General features: G+C 44.0%; 1 protein-coding gene across 3 annotated transcripts in view; it reads right to left on the bottom strand.

Annotated features, from left to right (window-relative positions):
* Positions 1–523: 523 nt before the first annotated feature.
* Positions 524–22078, bottom strand: part of fbln1 (fibulin 1) — a 31148-nt gene continuing 9593 nt past the window's right edge. For 2 of the 3 annotated variants that reach the window (XM_047596985.1, XM_047596988.1), the window contains 14 exons: positions 20969–21122; positions 20504–20566; positions 20300–20386; positions 19955–20092; positions 19717–19854; positions 18389–18532; positions 18169–18294; positions 17918–18043; positions 17499–17618; positions 17256–17387; positions 17023–17146; positions 12297–12442; positions 11281–11421; positions 524–977 (listed from right to left, as the gene is read on the bottom strand). In XM_047596985.1, coding sequence (XP_047452941.1) covers positions 838–977; positions 11281–11421; positions 12297–12442; positions 17023–17146; positions 17256–17387; positions 17499–17618; positions 17918–18043; positions 18169–18294; positions 18389–18532; positions 19717–19854; positions 19955–20092; positions 20300–20386; positions 20504–20566; positions 20969–21122 — 1779 coding nt within the window. In that variant the 3' untranslated portion in view covers positions 524–837. Of the gene's footprint in view, positions 978–11280; positions 11422–12296; positions 12443–15142; positions 16473–17022; positions 17147–17255; positions 17388–17498; positions 17619–17917; positions 18044–18168; positions 18295–18388; positions 18533–19716; positions 19855–19954; positions 20093–20299; positions 20387–20503; positions 20567–20968; positions 21123–22078 lie in introns of those variants that run through there. The other variant, XM_047596987.1, reaches the window with a different exon arrangement.

Here is a 22078-nt window from a genome sequence, read left to right on the forward strand (position 1 = left end):
CATATACACTGATCAGGCATAACATTACGACTAACTAGCTAATATTGTGTACTGTATGTCTCCCTTGTGCCTCCAGAACGTTTCTGACTCATAGAGAATGGAGATGGGCCTTCTGAGGGTGTCCTGTGGAGTCTGGCAACAGAATGTTGTTAGTGGGGGTCTTTGGGTCCTATTGGTGGTGGGGAGGGTCATTGCTATGGGGTGGGGGTGTCAGGTCTGGTCTAGGTGGGTGGTACATGTCTAAGTATTATCCACGTGAGTACCAGGTCCAAAAGTTTACCTGCAGAACATTGTATTGTCACAAGCTAGTCAATGTTATGTACTTCTTCTATTCCTATCTCCTGATTGACACATATTGTAGATGCATACAAGGATTTTAAACTACGCATGTATGCATTACAAACTGACGTGCTATCTTGTGTCTTCACCTGCAGAAAACACGTCCAGTCCCATTGGGTAGTGGATGAATTCTAAATACTGATCTTCAAATGTCACTGGATATAAATGCAAACAAACAAAGTACTGTAACTAAAATAGTGTTTATTCCATAGAAAAAATACCTCATCCATTGCACACAGTAAGAAAGGAAAAGTGGTACAAAAGGCATAAATGTCATGAAAGGAATATTGTTGAATGTAACCATCATATCCTTTATCCTGACCTTTCCAAATGCATGCACACAATTTAAACAAAACAATAAAAAAGAAGAGACATTTTTATATTTATTTCTTCCTTATTTCTTCACTATAGGTGGAGCATGTCATAGTGTAGTTCTCTCATCAGAAGCAGCTAGGACCTTCAACACTGATTTGAGCATTTATTTAACAAAACACCTTCTCAGAACCAAAACTCGGACACAAAGACGTGAACGTTGATGATGTTGTGGCCAGCGTCGCCCTGAGTGGACAGGTTGCGCATGGACAGTTTCAATACTGTTGTCACTGGGCCAATCAGAATCTTCACCTGGCGTACAACACCTGAAGAAGAGAGAGATTCATGGGTACACTGGTGGGAATAAGTAGATAGATAAAAATATTCACTGTACATAAGCACTACTGACCCAAATTACTTCCTCTGTTGTGTCATGACATGTTTGGCTGTTATCTTTCAGTAATATAGCTTAAGCAAAAATCTATTTCCAGTGACATTATCTTCAACTTGTCAATTAAAAGTGCTGCAATAACAAAGCATCAGAAAAGGTGATGGAGTTTTTATACCTGTTTTATACATTTATCTACATAATTTGCTCAACAACCTATGCTTTACAATTATAGCTTATATTTATGTTTCACATGTGTTTTCTAATGACAAGATTGACTTGATGCACATTAAAAGCATTGTGGCTAAATGCATCCAGAGTTGAAAATAAAGAGATGACGTGCTGTTGACATAAATGAGTCTTGGGACAATGGTTATTGCAAAGAGCTAATTGCAAGTGCAACCACCAAGGTGCACTACATCAAGTAGAGAAAGATGGCAGAATTGCAAAAATAATGGCTTGGTTGAAACCAAGTGAGCGTCTGCAGCCCAACAGTGGACACTTCTTAGGCCTTTCCAGCCATTCCTTTTTATCCATACCTTCTCAGGTGTGGCTCCTATAGGACAATTAAGGCCATGCGCCACTCAAGAACACATGCACCGTCACAGCAAGGCCTGTGCACATGTGCAGAGGGATCCAACACGCGGGCTAGTAATTAAAAAAGCAGCTTTAGCACCATAAGGTCCCAGGTTTCCAATCCCTTGTCCACGGATAAGTTTCCATGACAAACACCATGGCACCACATACGTGGCAGCTTATTGTACACACTGCTGTGTGAACGAATAGATGGGTTAAATGTAGAGAAAATAAATCCCCATGATGCATCAATAAAAGAAATGAAGTTAAAATTAAACTGTGTATTTTAAGTAGTTTAACAGACGCCTCAGAGAAGACAGGTGAAGTGAGTCGTTGCAGCAAACTAGCAGTAGTTCAAGTGTGTGGAAATACTTCACTAAATATGAAGCCTCTTCAACTGTGAGTATTTGGACCACCCATTAGAAAAAAAAATGAGAGGAGGGAGATTTTTTTTCATCATGCACTTCAAGAAAAAAAGACAAAATACAATGTTGAAGAAAAGTCAACAACCTACGCATGGTTCTTCTCTACAAAATTCCATATAGGTAGTTAGATGAAGTGGTGAAACTATACTTCGGACTATGGAATAATATATAGTATAAGGGCCACCACTATTTATTTATTCACTTATTTATATGTACTGCACGAATGAGGTCACCTCTTCTAAGTTTGTGTCTTTTTTTCTTGAAGTGCATAATGAAAAAAAGTCGACTGCCTCTGTTTTTCTTGTTTTTTTTTTTTCTCTCACGGGTGGCTCTAATATTCTTCTGTAGGAATATTTAAGTAAGTCCAAAATACAAAAAATGTACTACTGCAATGCACACTCAACTGAAAAGGCATCCGCTAACGCTAACAGGAATGGTCCAAAACCTCTCAACAACAGTCAGAGAGAAGGAGGCTGCACATCAACACTATGTTGGTGAATTTCATTGACTAAAGTTATTAGACTTTTAACTGCTATACATGAAGAGACTTCTGAGATATACTGCTTTTATTTTATCCTGCTACATTATATTATGTTACAACACGCTGGAAGTACTATGCTGACTTATATATGCTATACACATCTGCAACACATGGTATTGATAAGCTCATTTGTTTATATTCAGTTCTGTTGTGTTGTATTAGTTGGCATTGTTGCTATGGTTGTAGATTTTTGTTGTTTTTCTGATATTAGAAGTGGCAGACTGACATGTTTACGGTGTTGACGTGAACTATAGCCGACAATAGTTTGTGGTCAAGCTTCAGTTACCTTGCAGGGAAGCCTCCGTAGCTTCATTTGTGTGAAGCGCTACAATATGTATTCAGGTCAAGAACATAGATTTCATTGTTAGAAAGCGATACTTTGTACTGTGGTTTTATACGTGTGACGTCACCGACCAGTTGACGTCAACTTACACCACATATTAGTTGACCTTAAAAAAATCCGAAATCATTCAACTCCTACAGTGTGGTGGCCCCAGCCGTCACCATCTTGGCAGTGTCTGACTCCCCCTCACTCCAATCCATGCCCTTATTTATGCATGAATTTAATCCTGAATATAATTTAAACAGCTTAAACAATAGTCCCCTGTATGGTTGTCATGAGTTTGTCATAAGCCAAAGAGACCAAACCCATTTTTTGTACCAGACTGTAAACATATTTATTTTTGCTGTAATGTTTTGTCTTTAAAATTGGTGGTCTATGGGGATTGACGCGCTTTTGGAGCCAGTCTCGGCTGGCTCTTCAAAGAATTGCCTTTTTGGTTCTTTTTATTTTCTGACTGAACAGAAACAGATATAACGCGCAATATAAGTCTGTGCGGGGCCACTGGATTCACAATTCCACTTGTGTTTTCGGTTTTCACAATGCGACGTCTTTGGTAGAAAAGACTTCTAGTAAATATAGAAAAGAGTTAAACACTAACCACTCTGCTAAGGCTATTATTTAGCTGATTTATGGATGGGACACTGCTGAGCGCTGTTGCCCAATAACAAAAAGGTCAGCCAACTGTGTTGTGTTCGCATGTTCTTCCTGTACCTTTTAGCTTAACAAACTGGCTGTAGGTGTGAACATATAGGTGTCTTTTTCTGGACAACTTGTCCAGGGTGTACCCATCGCATAGTGTTTGCTGCGTAGGCTCCAGCCACTTACACTTCAGCAACCTAGGATGGCATTCCCCAATGGCCGGGCATTCAAAGGATGTAAAAAGCCAGTATATAAGTATCAGTTTTTGACTTAATTTGCCAGTGTTTGTACAGGCTGTCAGAAGACCTTTCTCTGCAAAGGTTTGGTGACATTTCAGCTCTGGCCTGAACAGTTATCGCCTATGAGTGCAGTCATGCAGCACAGTCACTTCACTGTACTCCTATCGCACCTACAACCTCTGTTTCTGGTCCTCTTATTCATGACTGAGTCAGTAAAGTGTTGGAGTTTTTAGCTGGATGACTCAAGAGTTGAACTCAGCGTGGACCAAATAGATGACAGATCTCTGCCTTGTTCCGTCTGAATTATGAGGCTCCTCTCTGCGGTACTTGTAACAAAGCAGTAAAACCCATTTGGTTGTCATTCACTACAGGGCAAGTGATGATCCTTTATGCGCCATCCGCTCAGCCCTTTGGGACACTGGCATTGTATGATAGCAGACACCCACCCACCCAGTCATTCAGCATTTTTTATTCCCTTCCCTCTCCTTCCTTCCTGAGGGGGCCTGGTGTTTGTGCCACCATCACTGTGGTCCACAAGGGTAAATGAGTCCCATGTGTTTGATGGAGGGGAGCAGTTTCAGTCACGCGATACAACCATGGAGGCATTCCTCCAGGAATCCATCTTGGGAGGGGAAACCTATAGGAACTTGAACTGCTGTTTCTCTTTCTCTGGTTCACTTTATTTTGCTCTCTCGTCCTTCTTCGAGTGAGATCCATGGGAACACAAAGATTCCAGAAGATTCAGGCGATAAGCACTCGGAGGAGTGTGGAATGGGGCCCGCTTCCACCAGGGTTGCCCCCTTGTTTTGATGTTTTGGGACTCTGTTGCGTAGTGACACTCGACGGAGGGGCGCGGGTCTGAGATTTTATTGTTTCCAAACCGTCAGCGCCATCAGAAAGAGCTAACCTTTGCTTAAACCTAACAACATCTGCAATATTAAGGAAATAACTGACATGGAAAAAGAGAAAATTATTTTCTGACGCAAGCCAATCGAAATAGCACGCAACTCTGAGATGACCAATGCGAACCCTTAGTAATTTCCAAACATTCATTATTTGTCAGTGTACTTAAATGCAACTGAACCAGTTCAAAAGCTTCCATTCTGGGTTGAGTAAGCACGCAACGGAGATGAGTAAAATATCATCATGGACCACCGCAAAGACAGATGGGCCGACATTAAGGCTTTTATTTAATGGTAGTGCGGTACGTGTATCATCAAAACCTACTAAGGACAAATATTAGAATCTGGGTCAATTGAGGGTAAGTTTGCCTCTGAAAACCCTAAAGACTGTTTCTATTCAAAGAAGCTAAACAATCATAAAATGAAATTTATTAGGGGCATCTAAACAGGGCAAGATGTGGAATGTGTCCGGGGCCCACAAGTGTTTTGTAAATTTGTTTGTGGTCTAATTAGCACATGCACGGGGCACAAAAGTTCGCTTAAGAGCAGAAATTCTATTAAAGTGCCAAATATCCCCTCCAAATCCCCCAATTTCCTCCGAGTTAGCAGTCCATAACTTGACACCTAACACGAAACACAGCTAAGTTCAAGTCATCTCAGATTCTGGAAAGCTGTGGTAACAAACCAATGAGTGTATCTTAACCTGTAAGACGTATCACCGCATAGCAAGAAATCCCTCATTTGTCCAAACAATTTTCATTCAAATTCTAACCTCTGTTTAGTTTGTTTTGCACAGCCTTGAGGACAAGAGGGGTTATTATGTCATTATATTGTGGGCTGCACAAAGGAGCGTGATACTAAAGTCATATTATGTGACCTCTTGGAAGCCTTTGTGAAATCCTAACATGATGACTCTGTGTTTCCGTACGCTCCCCATCAAAAGCGCAGTGGTATCCTCAATGAGGGGAAAGCATCAGCTAACAGCTGGGCCTCAGCGTACTCACAGTGAACCTGGGGTGAAACCGCAACCGCATACTCATCTTTAACATTTCATCCAGGCTATAAGGCAAAAAGCCAACAGCCACATAACAGGTTGACTTTGATTGGCTACCATACCACCTGAGTTTCATATAAATAAACATGGGGAAGTTTTCAAAACCCTGCAGCTGACAATTTGCCCTGTGACTGGGTTGCAAGGTCATGTCATCTGAGGCCTGGCGCACCCGAGCAGGAGTTCCCGTCGTAGCGCTGGAAAGGTTTGTGGTGTCCTTCCAACTGCCGCAGGGTGCAAAGGTGACCCCACTGGCCTAAACGGCCACCATCAAACAGCCAGCTGTACAGTCTGTCCTTTATCCAAAACATTCCGCCACACCATAAAGTAGCCCCTTTACTAGAAGACAGCCTTAAGTAAATCCATGCTAGTAGCAGAGAATCTGCCACAAAACAAAGTGATGCAAATGCCAAATGCCATTTGTCATCCTTCATGGCCACGAGGTCCGCAATATTGAATGGTTACATGTAAACAGTACAATTTCGGGGTTTTCTGGTTTCTACAACTCAGCGAGGAAGTGTATGACAAAATCCAAAATGAACGGGTTTAACACCAAAGACAAATGAAAAGTATGCATTGGCCTTACCACAGTATTGTATAATGACACACTGGTTGTGGCGCTATGCATGCTCACTGCAGTGAAACCATTGGACAGTGGCCAGGTGGTTTACTAAGTTCCAGTATGCAAAGAGGGTACTGGAGGGCATTATACAGCAACATTACAGATATCACTAAGATATGTTTTGAAGGCACATGTACTGACATATACAAGAGCGGGGTGCTGTTGGCATATATTTATATATATGTACAAAGCAATTTATTTACCGCTTAAAATGTTCTCTCAAAAAAGTCCAAAAAAGCCAGAAAGCATGCCAAAGAAATTGCTAACTACCTCCCTTGTTACCCCATTAGTAAAACAACCAATTTCAGTTTTGATAACCCGTCAGCGTGGTTGAAATACAATCCTTTCAAATTGCTTGGCATGAAAACATAACCAACTGCATGTAGGCAGAGTGCACAGCCCTCTCAGGGGCCGCATCTTGTGTTTACAGCCTCGTCACTGGATGGCCGGTCAGGTCAGGCTGTCCAAACACAACTCTGACCACTCCAAAGAGGGGGCGGGGATCCACGCGCACTCCTGCTCTGAAAGGCCAGCACATGCGGCTTGATATTTTAAGGTCAATTAACAGTGATTCATCTTTACTGATCTCTCAAATGGACCATGGGTCATTGTTGGACAGTGTCACTCGCTGGGTAGTGACATCATTAAAAAGTATCCTCAGGGAAGTGGTTGGTTCTTTTCTTGGACTTTCTGTTTTAGCAGTTGTGGGCCAGAGCAGCTGAGATGACATAACATGCACCATTATCTTTACCACAACCTTTACACTGCATTACAAGCGACCTTTCAAAGCTGAGAACCGTAACTAAAAGGCATAAAATAGACTTGAACGTGGACCAAATGGAAGAGGATAGGGGATGAAAAACTGCTTTGTTTGAATCTTAAATCAGGATATTTTATTGTAAATGGAGTGAAGTAACAGTAGGTTAACGAGCTTTTAAGGTACTTTCTATCTGCGGCATGTCATTTCGCGAACGTGGATAAAAACAGCATTAATTTTGTGAATTGAGTGGTTAACTAAACAACACTGGATTTTCTAAAAAAACACAGTGCCTGAAAGCAAAGAGTAATGATGAGTATAAATTAAATAGATCACCGCGCCGAGGGAGATAAGTGCATCACGATGAATTATGAAGACAGTTTTATTGCAAGTGATATGTACTATATGTGTTCACACCAGGGTGTTATTGGCTGGGTATGTGGCATGTCTCTGTGAGCATGACATCTTCACATCGCTATCTCTTCATCAGTACGTTAAGATTGTGGTGGACCACCGGAGGGGAGCGCCGTGTGTTTTACTGTGTGGAGAAGACCCTGTTTTGATTAGACGTACTAATCCTCAGACAAGTATTCCTTATGGGCTTGGCGCACTCTGGTGGGCCCGTCGCTGCCATGTCATGATTCATCTCAATGACAGCCACTCAGACTGGAGGAGCTAGTCATCTGCTTATCTCCACGGCTGTCCTCAACTCCTCACCATAGCGGCCGCAAGTCAGAGCCACAAGCTTCGCTGGCTCAGAAGTAGTCATGTCTCACACATTGGGCTCACATTCCACCAGCCACTGCAGACAGCCATGGCTACCTGCACGGAGGCAAACCGTCCACTTCCTCTTCTTTTATTCATCTAAGCGACTGCCTCGCCGGCTGCCAGTGCTGTGCCACAGGCAATAAAAAAAAAAAAAAGATGTTTATTCCGTGGACAGGATACCGCAAAGACATATTTCCACCTGAAGTTCAAAAACCGTCGGAATTTAGCGGCGGCGTCCAAGATTTACAGTTTCTCCAGAGGCTCAGTTTGATTCATGAAGAGAAGACACAGTGTTATCTGTTGCTGTCCAGAAAGATAAACATAAATACTACATGATAAAAATCAGCTTTTCCTACCAAAACATAGACAGCGGTGATTAATGGGGAGTAAAATCTTTCCATGACGAATCGTTACTCATGAAAAGGAGTGATGTGGACACATCCAAAGGGTGACTAAATGTGTGCCGACCCGTTAAATTCCACAGTTGACTTCTGATTGCATTGTACATTGGATTTACACACGGCGGTACTGGTCAGGATGTTGGCCGAGTCAAATCAAATCTCGCGTAAGCGCGAGAACAGCGTCTAGCCTTTTTTTTACGGGCGGAAAAGATGTGACGTTCAGTATTTTCTGCCCATAAAATTGTCTGTCAACGACTCGTACTGGTCAAAGCGCGTCAAGCTGACCTGGATATGTGAAGATGATGAAGCGAGGCCAGGCTGTGATGTATTTCACCATTATATAAGCAAACACGGTAACCTCGACCATTTTATCACAGCCTCAGCCTAGCAGAGACGACAGGGCCAGTGTTTTCAAAAGGACTCATCCATCCACCTGCTGACTGCCGGAATCAGTCAACCCTATTCAAACAGTCAGACCTGAATCAAAAGTACATGACGGATTTAACACAAATAAAGGATTCAACCGCTGTCTGAATTTCTGTAAAGATGACAGATATAACTAATTACCTGAAGGGAGTCTGAGTGGTCACCTGTGGTCGTCTAGAGAATTTGTAAGTGTGCGGTTGTTTTTAGATCATGTTTTCCAAGTGCCAAGGGAGTGTGTGTGTGTGTGTGTGTGTGTGTGTGTGTGTGTGTGTGTGTTTGCACAGATGCGTAAGGCTGTCAGGGTTGTCGTCCAGATGTGACAGCACTGGTAGAGCCTGTGATGGATGACTGGGAAATAGGAAAGAGTGGTGTGGCTCTTACGCTGTGGTACGCTGTCAGCCAATACTATACGCAAGTGTGTGCGTGCACACACTGCGTGCCTATGCGCACAGCCGACGGCTTTTTGAAACGCAAAATGAGTTAGTGTAACGGAAAAGAGCATCGGCCAGTCAAACTTTTTAGGAATCACTTTTTCACGTTAGCAGCAGATTCTGAGGATGCCTAATTGCCTCTTTTGTCCCATTCAATAACACAAAAGGGGGCCAAAAATAATGGCCCGAGTTAGGTTGAGTTCATACACTTGTTCATTAGTGGAGCCTCGATGTCTGCCACTCTTCACATCCCACCAAGCTGTAATACCACTGCTGGAGACACTGGAGATGCTGGAAACTAAGCTTCCTTAAGTGACACGTCAGCGAGCCTCACACAATGGTTACGCAACAGCAGCATCTGCGGGCCAAAGCACCAGCAGCACAGCCCACTAAGTAAAACCAAGAGGGCCTCCGTCGCAACATGGACGCCACACTCCACGGCGAGCACTCGGTGACCAAAAGGCTCCGGTGCACAGGGCCTCAGTTTGGATATGCGATGGGGGTACTGGTGCTAACATGCAAGAGCTGCATCCAATAAGCATCCAACGGGCTTGGGAGAGAAGTGGCTCTTCACAAACAGGCCTTTCATGTGGTCGTCAGTTTAAGTGCTCTAATGCTCGGCGAGACACTGAGGCCTAGTGTGGGGAAATGGAACAATACATTTAACCACATGAAGCACAGCGCCCAGGATTACTTCTGCACATATTTTCTCTCTCTTTTTCATTGAATTACAGTTGTCTCTCGACAGCTTTGTCTTTCCCCCTCTCCGCAGTCGGATTCTCTTTGCTTCCCCTGCGCACACACACACATAGCCCCTGCAAATGAGCGCTGCTATAAACAGGGAATTTCTCCTAAATCCCCTTTATACACATGTACACAGACACACGCACGCAGTTGAAATGATATATTACAAAATAAGGCTTATCACTCGTGCAGAATTACACCATTGTGCATTCCAACAAAAGCATACCATTATATGCAATATAATTATGACTGCCTTTAATGCAATTCATGTGAATTATTGCCATTTCTTCGTGAATTATTTGGGCGTGTTTGATAAGCACACATCTGTTTCTGCAAGTGTACAAGCGAGGAACGGTTGCGTGCGCCCACAATCCAGCCTTAACCAATGACAGCCACATGCTCCCCGCTCCTCCCTCGCTGCCTTTCATTCTGCGAAGACAGATGTGCATACTGACAGGCCATCGCTTCATCTATCATTAGGAGGAGAAAAAAAAAATGTCCTTGCACTACCACCCTGTCTGCGCTGGGGCACACAACCAAAACAAAAACACCTACACGGGCCCAACAATGTGTCATCCTCGGGCTGAGTTCGCCCTTATCCTCCCCGGGCCAAGGCTCAGCTCAGCTCTCCTGCAGGCATGCAACAGCCTTGGGTCACCACCAGACTGAAGGATGGGAATGGCTCCTACCCAAACATGTGTTGTTGTTACACACCACTGAAGATGGTATCCGCTCCTCCTACTTGAAGAAGTGCAAAGTCGTGCTCGTACGGTGGCAGTCACCTAATGGGTAGTTATGATGAACTGCCTGTTACTGCCTGCAACAATATGCACATGAATACTCACGTGTTGATTCACAAACCTCCGTTTGGGCACATTACCACTTACATACAACTTATTGTGCAACGTAACAAACTTTGGTGTAAGCATAGCCGTGGATAAGTGAATTAAATGGTACTTTGTTCAACCACAAGACCGTGGAGACTGGTGCCAAATATCTGGGGAGGCAAAAACATCTGGGGAGGTATTTGTCTGTCTCACAGAGCTTCTCAGAGGACGGCTCTCCCAAGACACAGACACACAAGAGCCCCAGTGAAGATGTTGACATCTACACGATGCCACCACGCCGAAAAATCCAGAACAGCCCGTGTCAGATGTGCTCATGTAAAACAGTCCAGACGTTCCTCGGGGAATTTTCGCGCACCATTTGGTTTGCACAAATGTGACATTGATTTAAGATAAAATAAAAATATAAATGGAGGTATTTGGTCAGACAAACCGCCTCTGTTGTCAAGAAGAAGACACAGTTTCCAGTTGCAGAGGCATGTTGAATGTTAAAGTTGTCAAACTGCGCCGGCCTTCCCAGCGAGCACTCACCCACATACATTCCGTTCTCCACTCTCTTGATGATGTCAAAGGCGTTCTCCACGTTGCCCTCCAGGATGTCAAACTTGACGTCGTAACTGCCTAAGTGATAGGACCCGTAAGCCGGCACCGTTGTTCTCAGGAAGACAATCTCTGTTGGAAGATAACAATTAGACATAGAAAGCTTTCGCAGCCTAAACCCTCATAATGACAGTAGGATTGCTTTGCCAAGCTCGTGCCAACTCTCGCTCTTTGTCTTTCTTTGTTTCAGAGAAAAAAACAATAAAATTGGAGACGGAAGGGCCTGTGTTTATTGTACACTGAGAGGGTCACAGAGAGGTTGGGGCGTTTCAATGCAGCTAAAGGGCCTCGAGTCCTTTACACCCCGGCTCGGAGCTTATGAGAAATGACAAGATTCTAATTCCCTGTGACGTTGAGCATGAGTGTGCCTGAAGCATGCGCTGCATGCCGGCCAATAGATGCTTGTCAGCTGTCACTGCTTGGGAATGATTACCGCGGTTACTTCTATACAACCAGCATGGCACTTTACTCTCCGGTGAGGGCCAGCCAAGCCCGGACTGCACGGAGACCATCATGGAATAGCTAATTTGGGGGAAGTCCTGTGGATTTTGACAAATGCAGGGAGATGCAGTGTATGGGAGAGTATGGGAGGGAGATTGATGGGGGATAAAGGAGAGTAAAAGAACAGAAAAAGGGTAGGACCACGTCTACAAATTTGATGTTTCCAAAGATTCTGTCTCAAACCAAAGCTTCAAGTCTCTATGGAAAAGTCTAGGTGGGCCCTTCCAAATTTTTTGTTGCATTTAGTCATTTGTTGAAAGCAGTCTTCAGGTCACTTGCTGATAGTTAGATAGGACTAATGGAAGACATGTAGTCCACACAAATGTGTCTTCTCTTCAAACAGGAATGAGCTTCACCCTGTTTTTCCACTAGTGTTGGTTCATCTAGATCACAAAATGTTTCATGTAAGTATTCAAAGAAGAAAAAAAAAATGGACTTGTACCTACCCTCTGGCCTCATTAACTCCCGGAACGTGGGCAAGGAAATGAAGGTGTGGGACACCGAGTGCGTGGGGTCCAGAACACAGGCGATGTCATTGGGCAGACAGGATTTCAGACAGCGAACGATATCAGAGCGCTCAACCCTCGCCACTCTGAAGGGGAGAACAAACACCCACACCCACACACACACACACACATATAAAAAAAAAAAAAAGAGCACAAACACACACATGGCCTCTGACCTTTAGGGACAGTCTATTTAAACTGCCTTTGGTTTCTAAAGCTCACAATAACAGGGCATCTTTGGGTGCAGCCCTCTGTGAGAACTCGGCGGGTCAATTCCAATGGCAGCTACACAAACAATATCTGAACAAGACGGCAGGGGTACTGGATATAGCACTCAACATCAAAAACAATCAAATTCTATGTGGTCTGGAAGAATAATAAACCAACAATAGCTAAAGCTCTTGCCGCAGCCAAGCTTTGGAGCTTGTGGAGACTCGTGCTGCCATTGATGCTTTTCTGATGCACTATTTCAAGCTGTGTGGGAAATGAATTACTACACTCACAGAGAATGATCCACAACCTGCTCAGGAAAATATTTGGATTTGCTGAGCATCCCCGGCTTCACATCAGATAATCTCTTGAGGAGGATTTATGGGGCAAGGGAGTGTTCTAAAAGACTCCTAAATTGTGAGCAACATGACGAGACAACTCCCCTGCCTCTCCCCAGGGCAGCTCTCATCCTATTATTTAGGGCTTTGTTTATTCCACAGACTAATCAGTGACAGGTCGACGGGAACGGAGGGCCTCTGCTGGCTCCCAAAGCTAACGCCACCTGAAGCATCACTATTCACTACCTGTCTGCTACATAAGACTCTGAGAGAGGTTTCTAAGGCATTAACAAGCTCATAAATCAAGAGCCGCTCTTTGAAACAATGAGGAACTTGTGATCACGAGGAAACAAAAAAAAAAAAGGCCATGATTATGACTTGCAAGCTCAGCCTTCACAAAGGAGACATGTCAGTACACGATTATATTTGGTTACGAAAACATCCAAGTTGCCATGTATAAGTCCAGTTAATGTGCATGGCAGCCATATAGCCACATTGTGAGTCATGAGCTGTGGATCTCTGGCACACCTCAGGGGACCTATCTGCTGGAGCTCAAAGCTCGGCCCCCGGTTTGGGTTGCAGGGCTCCTTTCATGGAGAGAGCGAGGAGAGAAGCCCCTGACAAAAAGTCAAGCCGCCGCAGGGTAGGGGCTTGTAATTAGCAATTAGCGGGTGGGTCCAAGTTTTGCTTTGGACCAGGCCAAACCCACAAAATGTTCTCCGAGTTTATAATACCACGGCCTGCGCTGCAGAATAGACCCGCGTGGGGCTCTAGAGGACGAGGTGAAAGCTGGTGGGGTGGAGAGAAAATTTACGAGAAGATAATGACCCAGGGTGAACTGCCCCTTTACACACGCTTCAAAGCTATGACAGGAAATGAAGGTAATTACAGTTTCTGTCTGTGTTAGTGGATCTGCCCTGCACTTTACGTCTGCGTTCATTTGTGGCATTTGTACATGCAAACATGCCCCATGTATATGAGTGTGTGTTCGTCATGCACGCATGCGCGCATGAACATATGCACGTCGTCTTCTTCATCTCCCCATGCCTCACGTGGCCCAGCCCAGGAGAAAAAACCCCAATACTTTCTGACCAGAAAGAAAAACAGGCTTTTTGGATGAAAGTCTTCTGGTCAAGCAGCCTTTTATTTTTTTTGTAATTATTATTTATAGTCGGCACATTGATAACGCCCCAACACAAACACTGCAGGGCATCATTCATTTTGCGCGCGGTGATGTTGCCGTACCACAAATTGTTCAGACCACCGGCCAGAGCCCAGAGCCCCATAACTCAAAGTCAAAGGGGAGGAAAAAACTCCTGCGCGCCACTATGCTCTTATTTTAAGGATATCCCCACTCGGGACCAAGTGCATCCTTACTGGCCTGACAGCTCAGGACAGGAGGAACCTAGGACATCTGAATTTACAGTTATTATAAGCCACAGCCCTCGGGCAGCAGCCTCACAGCATGTCAGACTATTTATACTCTCTCCTGCTGGTGCACATTTCCCTCTCCTTTGCCACTGCATCCCATCGTGTGTCACTTACTCAGCCTTCATTTGGATTATCTGTCTGCTTTGGGGTTTACACCCGCAGTATGCAGTGGAAATCTGTGCATTTCACATTAAGCCCAAAATGTAATGGGAGCTAAAGGGATGTGCATGAAAATAACTGCCGCGAACAGATGTAGCTGCGGTGCATGGTAACTGACATTTGGGAGTAACAATCCACCAGGTCCAATCTGCTTGATGAATGGAATTTAAAGGTATGGAATTACTTAAATGACTCTGGAAATAGTGAAATTTTAAGTATTTTCCTATAGTATCTGTTTTGGTTATCAGGCTTGACTTGGAGTGTATTTAGTGCATCTAATATATTACTTCTAAAATAAATGAAAAACATTAATTACTACAATTATCAAGAGTTTTAATAAATTGTGTTGTTGTACCCCGTGTACATTTTAATGCCTTGCTTACAGACTGCAGCTGTCAAATCACACTTTTTACGCCACTAAATCACTTAGTGGATTCGCGAGTTAAAGTGTTTGATGGAGATTGGTATGCCTCGTTGCATTTCGTCTTCACTCAAGCCATTGGAATAATAGTAATGTGAGACCATGTGAGGGAACTCTTCATGCCTCCATCTGTGATCTGGCCCCACATTCCAACTGCTCCCCTTGCTGCATTCGATTAAAGCCCACAATTCACCATTATCAAAAAAACTGGATTTGACTTGAACATGTGTTATTTCTATTTCACTTTTAATAGAAAACTGTTCATCCAACACATAACCATAAAATACTGCAAAACGTCAGACTTTATCATGCAACCGTCGTCAAATTACACTCGGTCGTGCGCAGGCTTGGGCTGTTACCATTTCATGACTTGCCCTAACCTAGGACGCCATCTACAGTAGCGGCTTTGACAATGCCTTACCTCTGGAAAAAAAAAAAAAGAAAAAGAAATTACATTCAGTTGGACCTAATGCGCGCTGCCGCAATTTAACGACCCTCGAGACTAGAGTTAAAGAAAAGACATTAAGTAAAATGAAACTAAAAAGTGTGCTTATTCTTTCTGATTTTGTGTGTTTAATGTATTTTTTTTGTACATTCTTAAAAAGGCTGTGTCATGTTTCACGTGCGTTCACAGAAGGGCAGACTCAGGTTCGAGTTCGTTAAAACGAAGCAATGTAGCATAGAGTAAAACTGAAAGGGGGCAGCTTTTTGAGAGTTGCCCGAAGAGTCCCAGACTCATGGGATAATCACAAATATCACCTGGATGTACCTACAGTATATATCACACTCACTTGACAAAACATTAGTTGTGCTTTTGATCACAAATGCAGTATAATGCTTATGTAATAGTAAAAGTCTTGCCTGAAATCCCCCTTCGTGACTGTTATAATGTTCATTTCAGAAGACGTATTTTGTGATGCTGTTAAACTGAATTGGATTAAACACTGTTATTGTCTAAATAATATGTCTCAGTAGTCCTACAAACCACAGCTGAACCAAAAGGCCTCTCAGTTATTTTCAGCTAATGACTTTCATGAAGACAACATTTAATCGAAGGTTTACTATCCACATATTGCATGCGCCGTGCAATCTTTTGACTTCTTCTCGAGATTACCCAATTGAGATGACACATCTTTTTTAAGAGCATAGGAACTCGTGTGACGTACGTAGCTCTTTTATTCTAGTAGGGGGTTATAAGGCACTCTGGGTTCATCCTGGGTAACGAACGCCAGCACTTTGGCCAGGTACGTGGTGACTGAGCCGTAGCGACGCAGCTTCAGCTCCACAGACAGCGCAAAGTCCTGCGGCTTGTTGAGCAGCTTCGCCACGGACATCACGCCGCCAGTGGGCATCCGCTCCGCCTTGAAGAAGCCGCCCTCGTTGCCCGCAGTGATAGCGATCTGGATGTCATCGCCGGACACGGTGTGGGAGGGGCCCATGCGGAAGATGTTGGTGAAGACGGGGATGTTGGTGGGGAAGGTGAGGTAGTAGTAGGTTATTCTCACGGGCATGGTCAGGCACTCGACAGACTCATTGCAAAGCAAGCGTTCGCATCGACTGCAAAGAGAGAGGGGTGGGGGGCAGGGCAGGGCAGGACAGGACGAGACAGAACAAAACAGGCAGAGGGAGAAAGAGAAAGAGAGACCAGGTGTAAATTTCATTTGCCGTGCATGGCATGCAGTGAAAGAAACGTCACTTTCAGCAGCCTAACGCCAGTTATGGTGCTCTTCCGTGGGTTCATGCAAGACGCTCTGTCACCACTGCTTCAAAACAAAGGTGGAGATACGCAGTCTCGACTGCATTTGTGCCAAAATAAAAACTGGGAAAAAAAAAAAAAAAATGCATTTTTTTTTAACATGCTACAGCCAAATCTACTCTGAAGTCATTCCAGCATACTGGACATGCAGGGCCTTGATCCATACATGAATATGTAAAAGAGTTCGCCTCATGTGGCTGACTTTGAACCCTGCTTACTGAGTGTTTCTGTTCATGAGGCTTTCTGATGACCTTCTGTTTGTCTATTAATACACAAACCACATGTCCAGTGTTGTGTCTGTCCGTGAACGTGCCCCCCACCCCCCACCCCAGTGACTTCAGTAACACTCACGTCTGTCCGACACGTTTGTAGTTGTTCGGGCAGTCAAAAGACAGGCACCGGAATCCTCCCTGTATGTTGAAGCAGGTCTGATTCTCTGAGCACGTGTGCGTTCCTGTTACACACTCGTCAACATCTGGGACACAGCCAAGTGGAAAAAAGTGTTTTCAGAACATCGACAAACACACGTTTTTACAAATCCGTCTGCGACGTGCACCTCTGACATGACAGCGAGGTCAGCTCACCCTGGCAGCCGCGCCCGTTTATCGCCAAGGTGTAGCCGTTGACGGGGCAGGAGCAGTGGAAGCTCCCGGGGGTGTTGTGACAGCGATAGGAGCAAATATGCCCTCCAGTGGGCAGGGCACACTCGTCTATATCTGGAAACAGACAAGCCAAACCAAAGAGTCAGTGTATGTTATAGATTTTATTTACAACCCAAAGTCAATCATGAATCCCTCCAAGCACCTGTTTAAATGGTTCCAATTTACCTTCACAAGTCATGCCATCTATGTCGCTGAGCTGATATCCACGGCGACAGTAGCACTGGTAGGAGCCATAGACGTTAGCACACTCTTGGCTACATGGGCTGCTATCACACTCATTCACATCTACAGGGAGAGAAGATGATTACAGATCATTATTAACTTCAGCCTTCTAGTTTATGGATATTAACTCATTCCTTATCGTTATCAACAGAAACATTCGCACTCTGCAGGTGTGGAGTTTTTCTTTTTTCCTAAGATAGTCAAACTTAAAGGGCCACAATAGGAAACACAACAGAGCCAAAGATGGATTACAAATCTAGGACTGTATAGTCATATTCCTTAGCTTTAGATGTAAATACCAAGCCAAAGGGTCATCCCATTCAGAAAGAAACGCGGTGTTCAATTCAACATCATTTTCTTACCGTCACAATTCCTGCCATCAAGTGCTAGCATGAAGCCCGTGGTGCAGCTGCACTTGTAGGAACCCAGGCTGTTCTCACACTTGTGAGCACACAGGCGGCCAGGGTAGTGCCTGCATTCATTAACATCTAAAGTCCGCAAAAAAAATTCCACAGTGAGATTCAGAAATTCTGACTCATGACACAGACTCTGAGTGGCACCATGCATTTGGCGCACAAGTGTGCTGACGACCCGAGAGGTGACCGCCGCTTACCTTCACAAACCCGATTGATGCTATTGAAGTTGTAGCCGGATTCACACTCACAGCGGTAGGACCCCAGTATGTTGATGCAGACGTGACCTTCGCAGACTTTTTCGGGGCCTTTACACTCATCGATATCTGTGGAGAGATAAAGAAAGAACTCCGTGCCATCAGTGTCTAGGTGGTGAGTAAGTCGCTTTGTGTGCAGGTGAGATGAGCTTTCCAGGTGTACCAATGCAGCGTGTGCCCTCTTCGTTGAGGTGGTACCCTCGACCACAGTTAACGGAGTTCCTCTGACAGGTGTAGGAGCCGTCTGTGTTGATGCAGGTCTGGCCTCTGCTGCATGGACTTGACCCAGTTACGCATTCGTTGATGTCTGAAAACAAAGACACAGGTGACATTGCGGAATTAATAAAACCATTACGATAATTACGATGAGCTTGATTCCGCATTTAAAATGCTTACTGTTATGCTTTAAATTGTACTGTACCTATCCATCCTGTCCTGATTCTTTCTTTGTCAGTGAATTATAATGATCGAAGACTCATAACGCAGGCAAACAAATAATGAGATTTATTGTCAGACGTCACGCTAGCAGGGCAGTGGTGCTGCACTACACCCTACATCCCACAAAGTGTGGGATTCAAAGAGCAATGTTGCACACGTTGCCTTCAATCCGGTTTGAAAAATGTCCAGCAGGTGGCACTGGCGATCCCATAGCGCCATGACAACCTCAGGAGTTCATCTCCATGTGAACACAAATGTGTTCAAAGTAAATAAATATTACCAAAGATCACTTTTGGACACATGGTGGCGCATGTGTTAATTTCAAAGTAGTAAGGAATCATCATTTTGAGAGGAAATACAACTCAAGAATTCAAGAATGTTTGTGTATTACCATTGTTTTCAGTCTACAAGGTGAGCTGAGAAATCTCGCCATAGCACATTCAGTTGCCATATGACGGTGAGAACTCAGTGAGAATCGCGTTCTTTGATTTCTCGAGCCTTCATTTGTGGGTGAGAAGCTGGGCCCGATGGGTGTCGGCGGGTCCACTGTCTCCTGGATCACTGACTGCCTGACAGACAGGCCACAGTTTGGACAGTTTGTGTCCTGTTTGATGTGGCGGTGCTGAGTTGTGTGGGGGTTTCGCTGTTCTTTCTCATTTCCTGTTCACCTTATACACCACTGACAATCAATATAACTTGGAGTGGTGTCACAGAAGTTTTATGACGACTCTGCAGTTGTGGGGTTTGATAAGCAGTGGAGGAGGAATCTAGCGGACAGATTTGTGGAGTGGGCAGGAAGAAGTTGCCTGCTGCTTAATGTGGACAAAACCGAAGAGATGGCGACTGATGACACTGGACTGATTGTAACTTGCATTTTGCACATGAAAGCTCTTGGTTAGGGCAACTCCATTCATTAATTTCACTGTAATTTCATTTTAAAGACAGACTGCCATCTGTCCAAAAAATAACTAAAATATTTTCCACATGACGCCTTTAAAGAAAACTTCTCAGAGGGCTGTCTGGATTGCTCTACGCAGTAAATCTTTTTCTTACCGATGCAGTTTCCGAGGGCGTCCTGGATATATCCAGCCGCACACTTAACCTTGGGGAGACAGCGGAAGGAGCCCTGGGTGTTTTGGCACTCAAATGCAGGGCCGCAGTTATGGATGCCAGTCTCACACTCGTCAATGTCTGGATGGAGATATCACAGAGCAACTGCCACTGAGCACACAACAGATACACGCGGATCCATGTTCACAATGTCTCACTAAACGACTGCGATGAAACTGACCTTTGCAGTTGTTGCTGTCAGTGAGCTCATAGCCAGTCCCACAGCTGACCTCCCTCTGGCAGCGGAATGAGCCCTCTGTGTTGATGCAACGCTCTCCAGCCCGACAGTTGCTGGCTCCCAACAAACACTCATTGATATCTGAAAGAGAAAAGGAGACAAAACGCGTCAATCCTCTCCACCTATCGAGTTTTTTTTTTTTTTTTTGGAGGTTTCAGGCAAGTTTAAGACTGGATTTTGCAAAGTGTCTTGAGACAATTTGTATTATTTTTGAATCTCAAATCTGTGTGTGAGTCTTGGTACTGTAATATTCTCAGGAGATGAAAAATGTGTGAAAAATTGACTTGCCATCACAGCTCTTTCCATCTGTGTTGAGTTTGTAGCCTTTCAAACACCCGCAAGTGTCACCCCCCACACAGTGATGATCACATTTCCCTGAGGAGGAACACGAAATATTGATAACTGATTAGTTGATTTTTATTTATTTATTTATTTTAAAAAAGAAGCTTTTACCTTTAAAAAAGCATTTGTTTGCTTATTAAACTAATGTACCTTTGCACGAGTCACTTGGCTCTGAAGCGTCTCCATTTTCCTTCGTGTCATCCTGGTTTGGCACTGTGTGAGGGAGGAAAAGAACAGCATGTTTGTTTATGTCTTACCAAATGCTATAGCCTTAAGTTTGAAAAAATAAATAAATAAAAGCAATAAAAACAATAGAGCGGTTTCTCTTCTGTGCTAGAACTTAATAGTCCAAAAGATACTTTTCTTCTTGAACTATATCCACTCTTGATGTCCATTAGCAACAATGACAGCATTAATCCATCAGGGGGCAGTGTGGCTATATTGATGCTAGCACATCTGATTTCTCTAAATTATTGACTTTATTTTATATACCCTTGTGTGGTTTTGCAGCAGTTTGTATCCTACGTCTCCTACCATTATGTCTGAGCTTTGATATAAAGACACATGTGAGCAAAAATGGTAACCTACTGTCTAATTGTATATTCCTCTACTCACATTCTTCTGTCAGTGCTTTCTGGCTGTCTGAGGCCCCATCCATGCAACAGGCACGGGACACTATCCCGCACTGGTGGCCCAGGCTCAGGCTGGAGTCACAGGGTAAGCCCTGCTCTTGGGCTGCCTTCCCCAGAAGGCAACAGTCGCAGCAAATCTACAGAAAACGAGGTGCTACACGTTAGGCGTGTAAGTTGGAGATTTTACAAAGAACAAAGATGAAAACGATGTTGCTATCAGCAGATTAAAAACCAAGAACCAAAAAAGTGTGGGGTGGTATGCTGAATGTTAAAATACGACAGGTAAATGAGACAAATACATGAGACAGCAAACAAAAAGTCCTCAATCAACCCAGCTGGAGACAACAAGATTAAGAGGACACTCCAACCAACTGGCTTCAGACAGACAGGACGGATAGGACTAGAAAGGCAGTAAGTAGGTTAGGAAAAGAGACTGACAGACTATGATGAGAGGACATCAACCCCTCTGGCTGATGTATGATCAATCTATCATCATGACAAGTAATGTCAGCTGAGGAGGGGGCAGGTGGAGAGTGTGGGGGGATGGGGATGTACCTGACAGTGTGCGTAGTGCCTGTGTGCAGTGATGGTAATGACTTCCAGACTGAATACACAGCAAAGATAGCAAATCTAATTGTGCACCAGTAATGGTTAACAGCTATCCTATCAGAGAGTGTGTTTGCTTTCGTAAATGCTTGTGGGGCATTGGCCCTGTCCTAGAAAACTCTGAGGTTTCAGTAAACTTCATGTGCAGTAGAGGCTGGATAATAATACACCGCATAAATCCGCAAAACATGCACCCACAAACACAAAGCTGTCTTATCCTGGACACAGTTTAGAGAAAACAACTGTCACACATACAAAGCTTACCCTGACAAGCTTGATTTTTTTCTCTGCTCTCAGGCTCTCTGAAAATATCTGGGATATGTTTTGTATGTGAACAGCCTGATCAGTCCATACTTACCAAGTCAACATCTGTTTTATCTTAATAAACAATGAACCGTGCAGCTGCCAATAAAAAGTACAATAAAACAAAATGGAACCCATTTTCTGCATCATTCATGGAGCACGTTGAACATCCTTCAAAATTATG

This window comes from Mugil cephalus, chromosome 10 (assembly GCF_022458985.1).
Source record: "Mugil cephalus isolate CIBA_MC_2020 chromosome 10, CIBA_Mcephalus_1.1, whole genome shotgun sequence".
Lineage (NCBI taxonomy): Eukaryota > Metazoa > Chordata > Actinopteri > Mugiliformes > Mugilidae > Mugil > Mugil cephalus.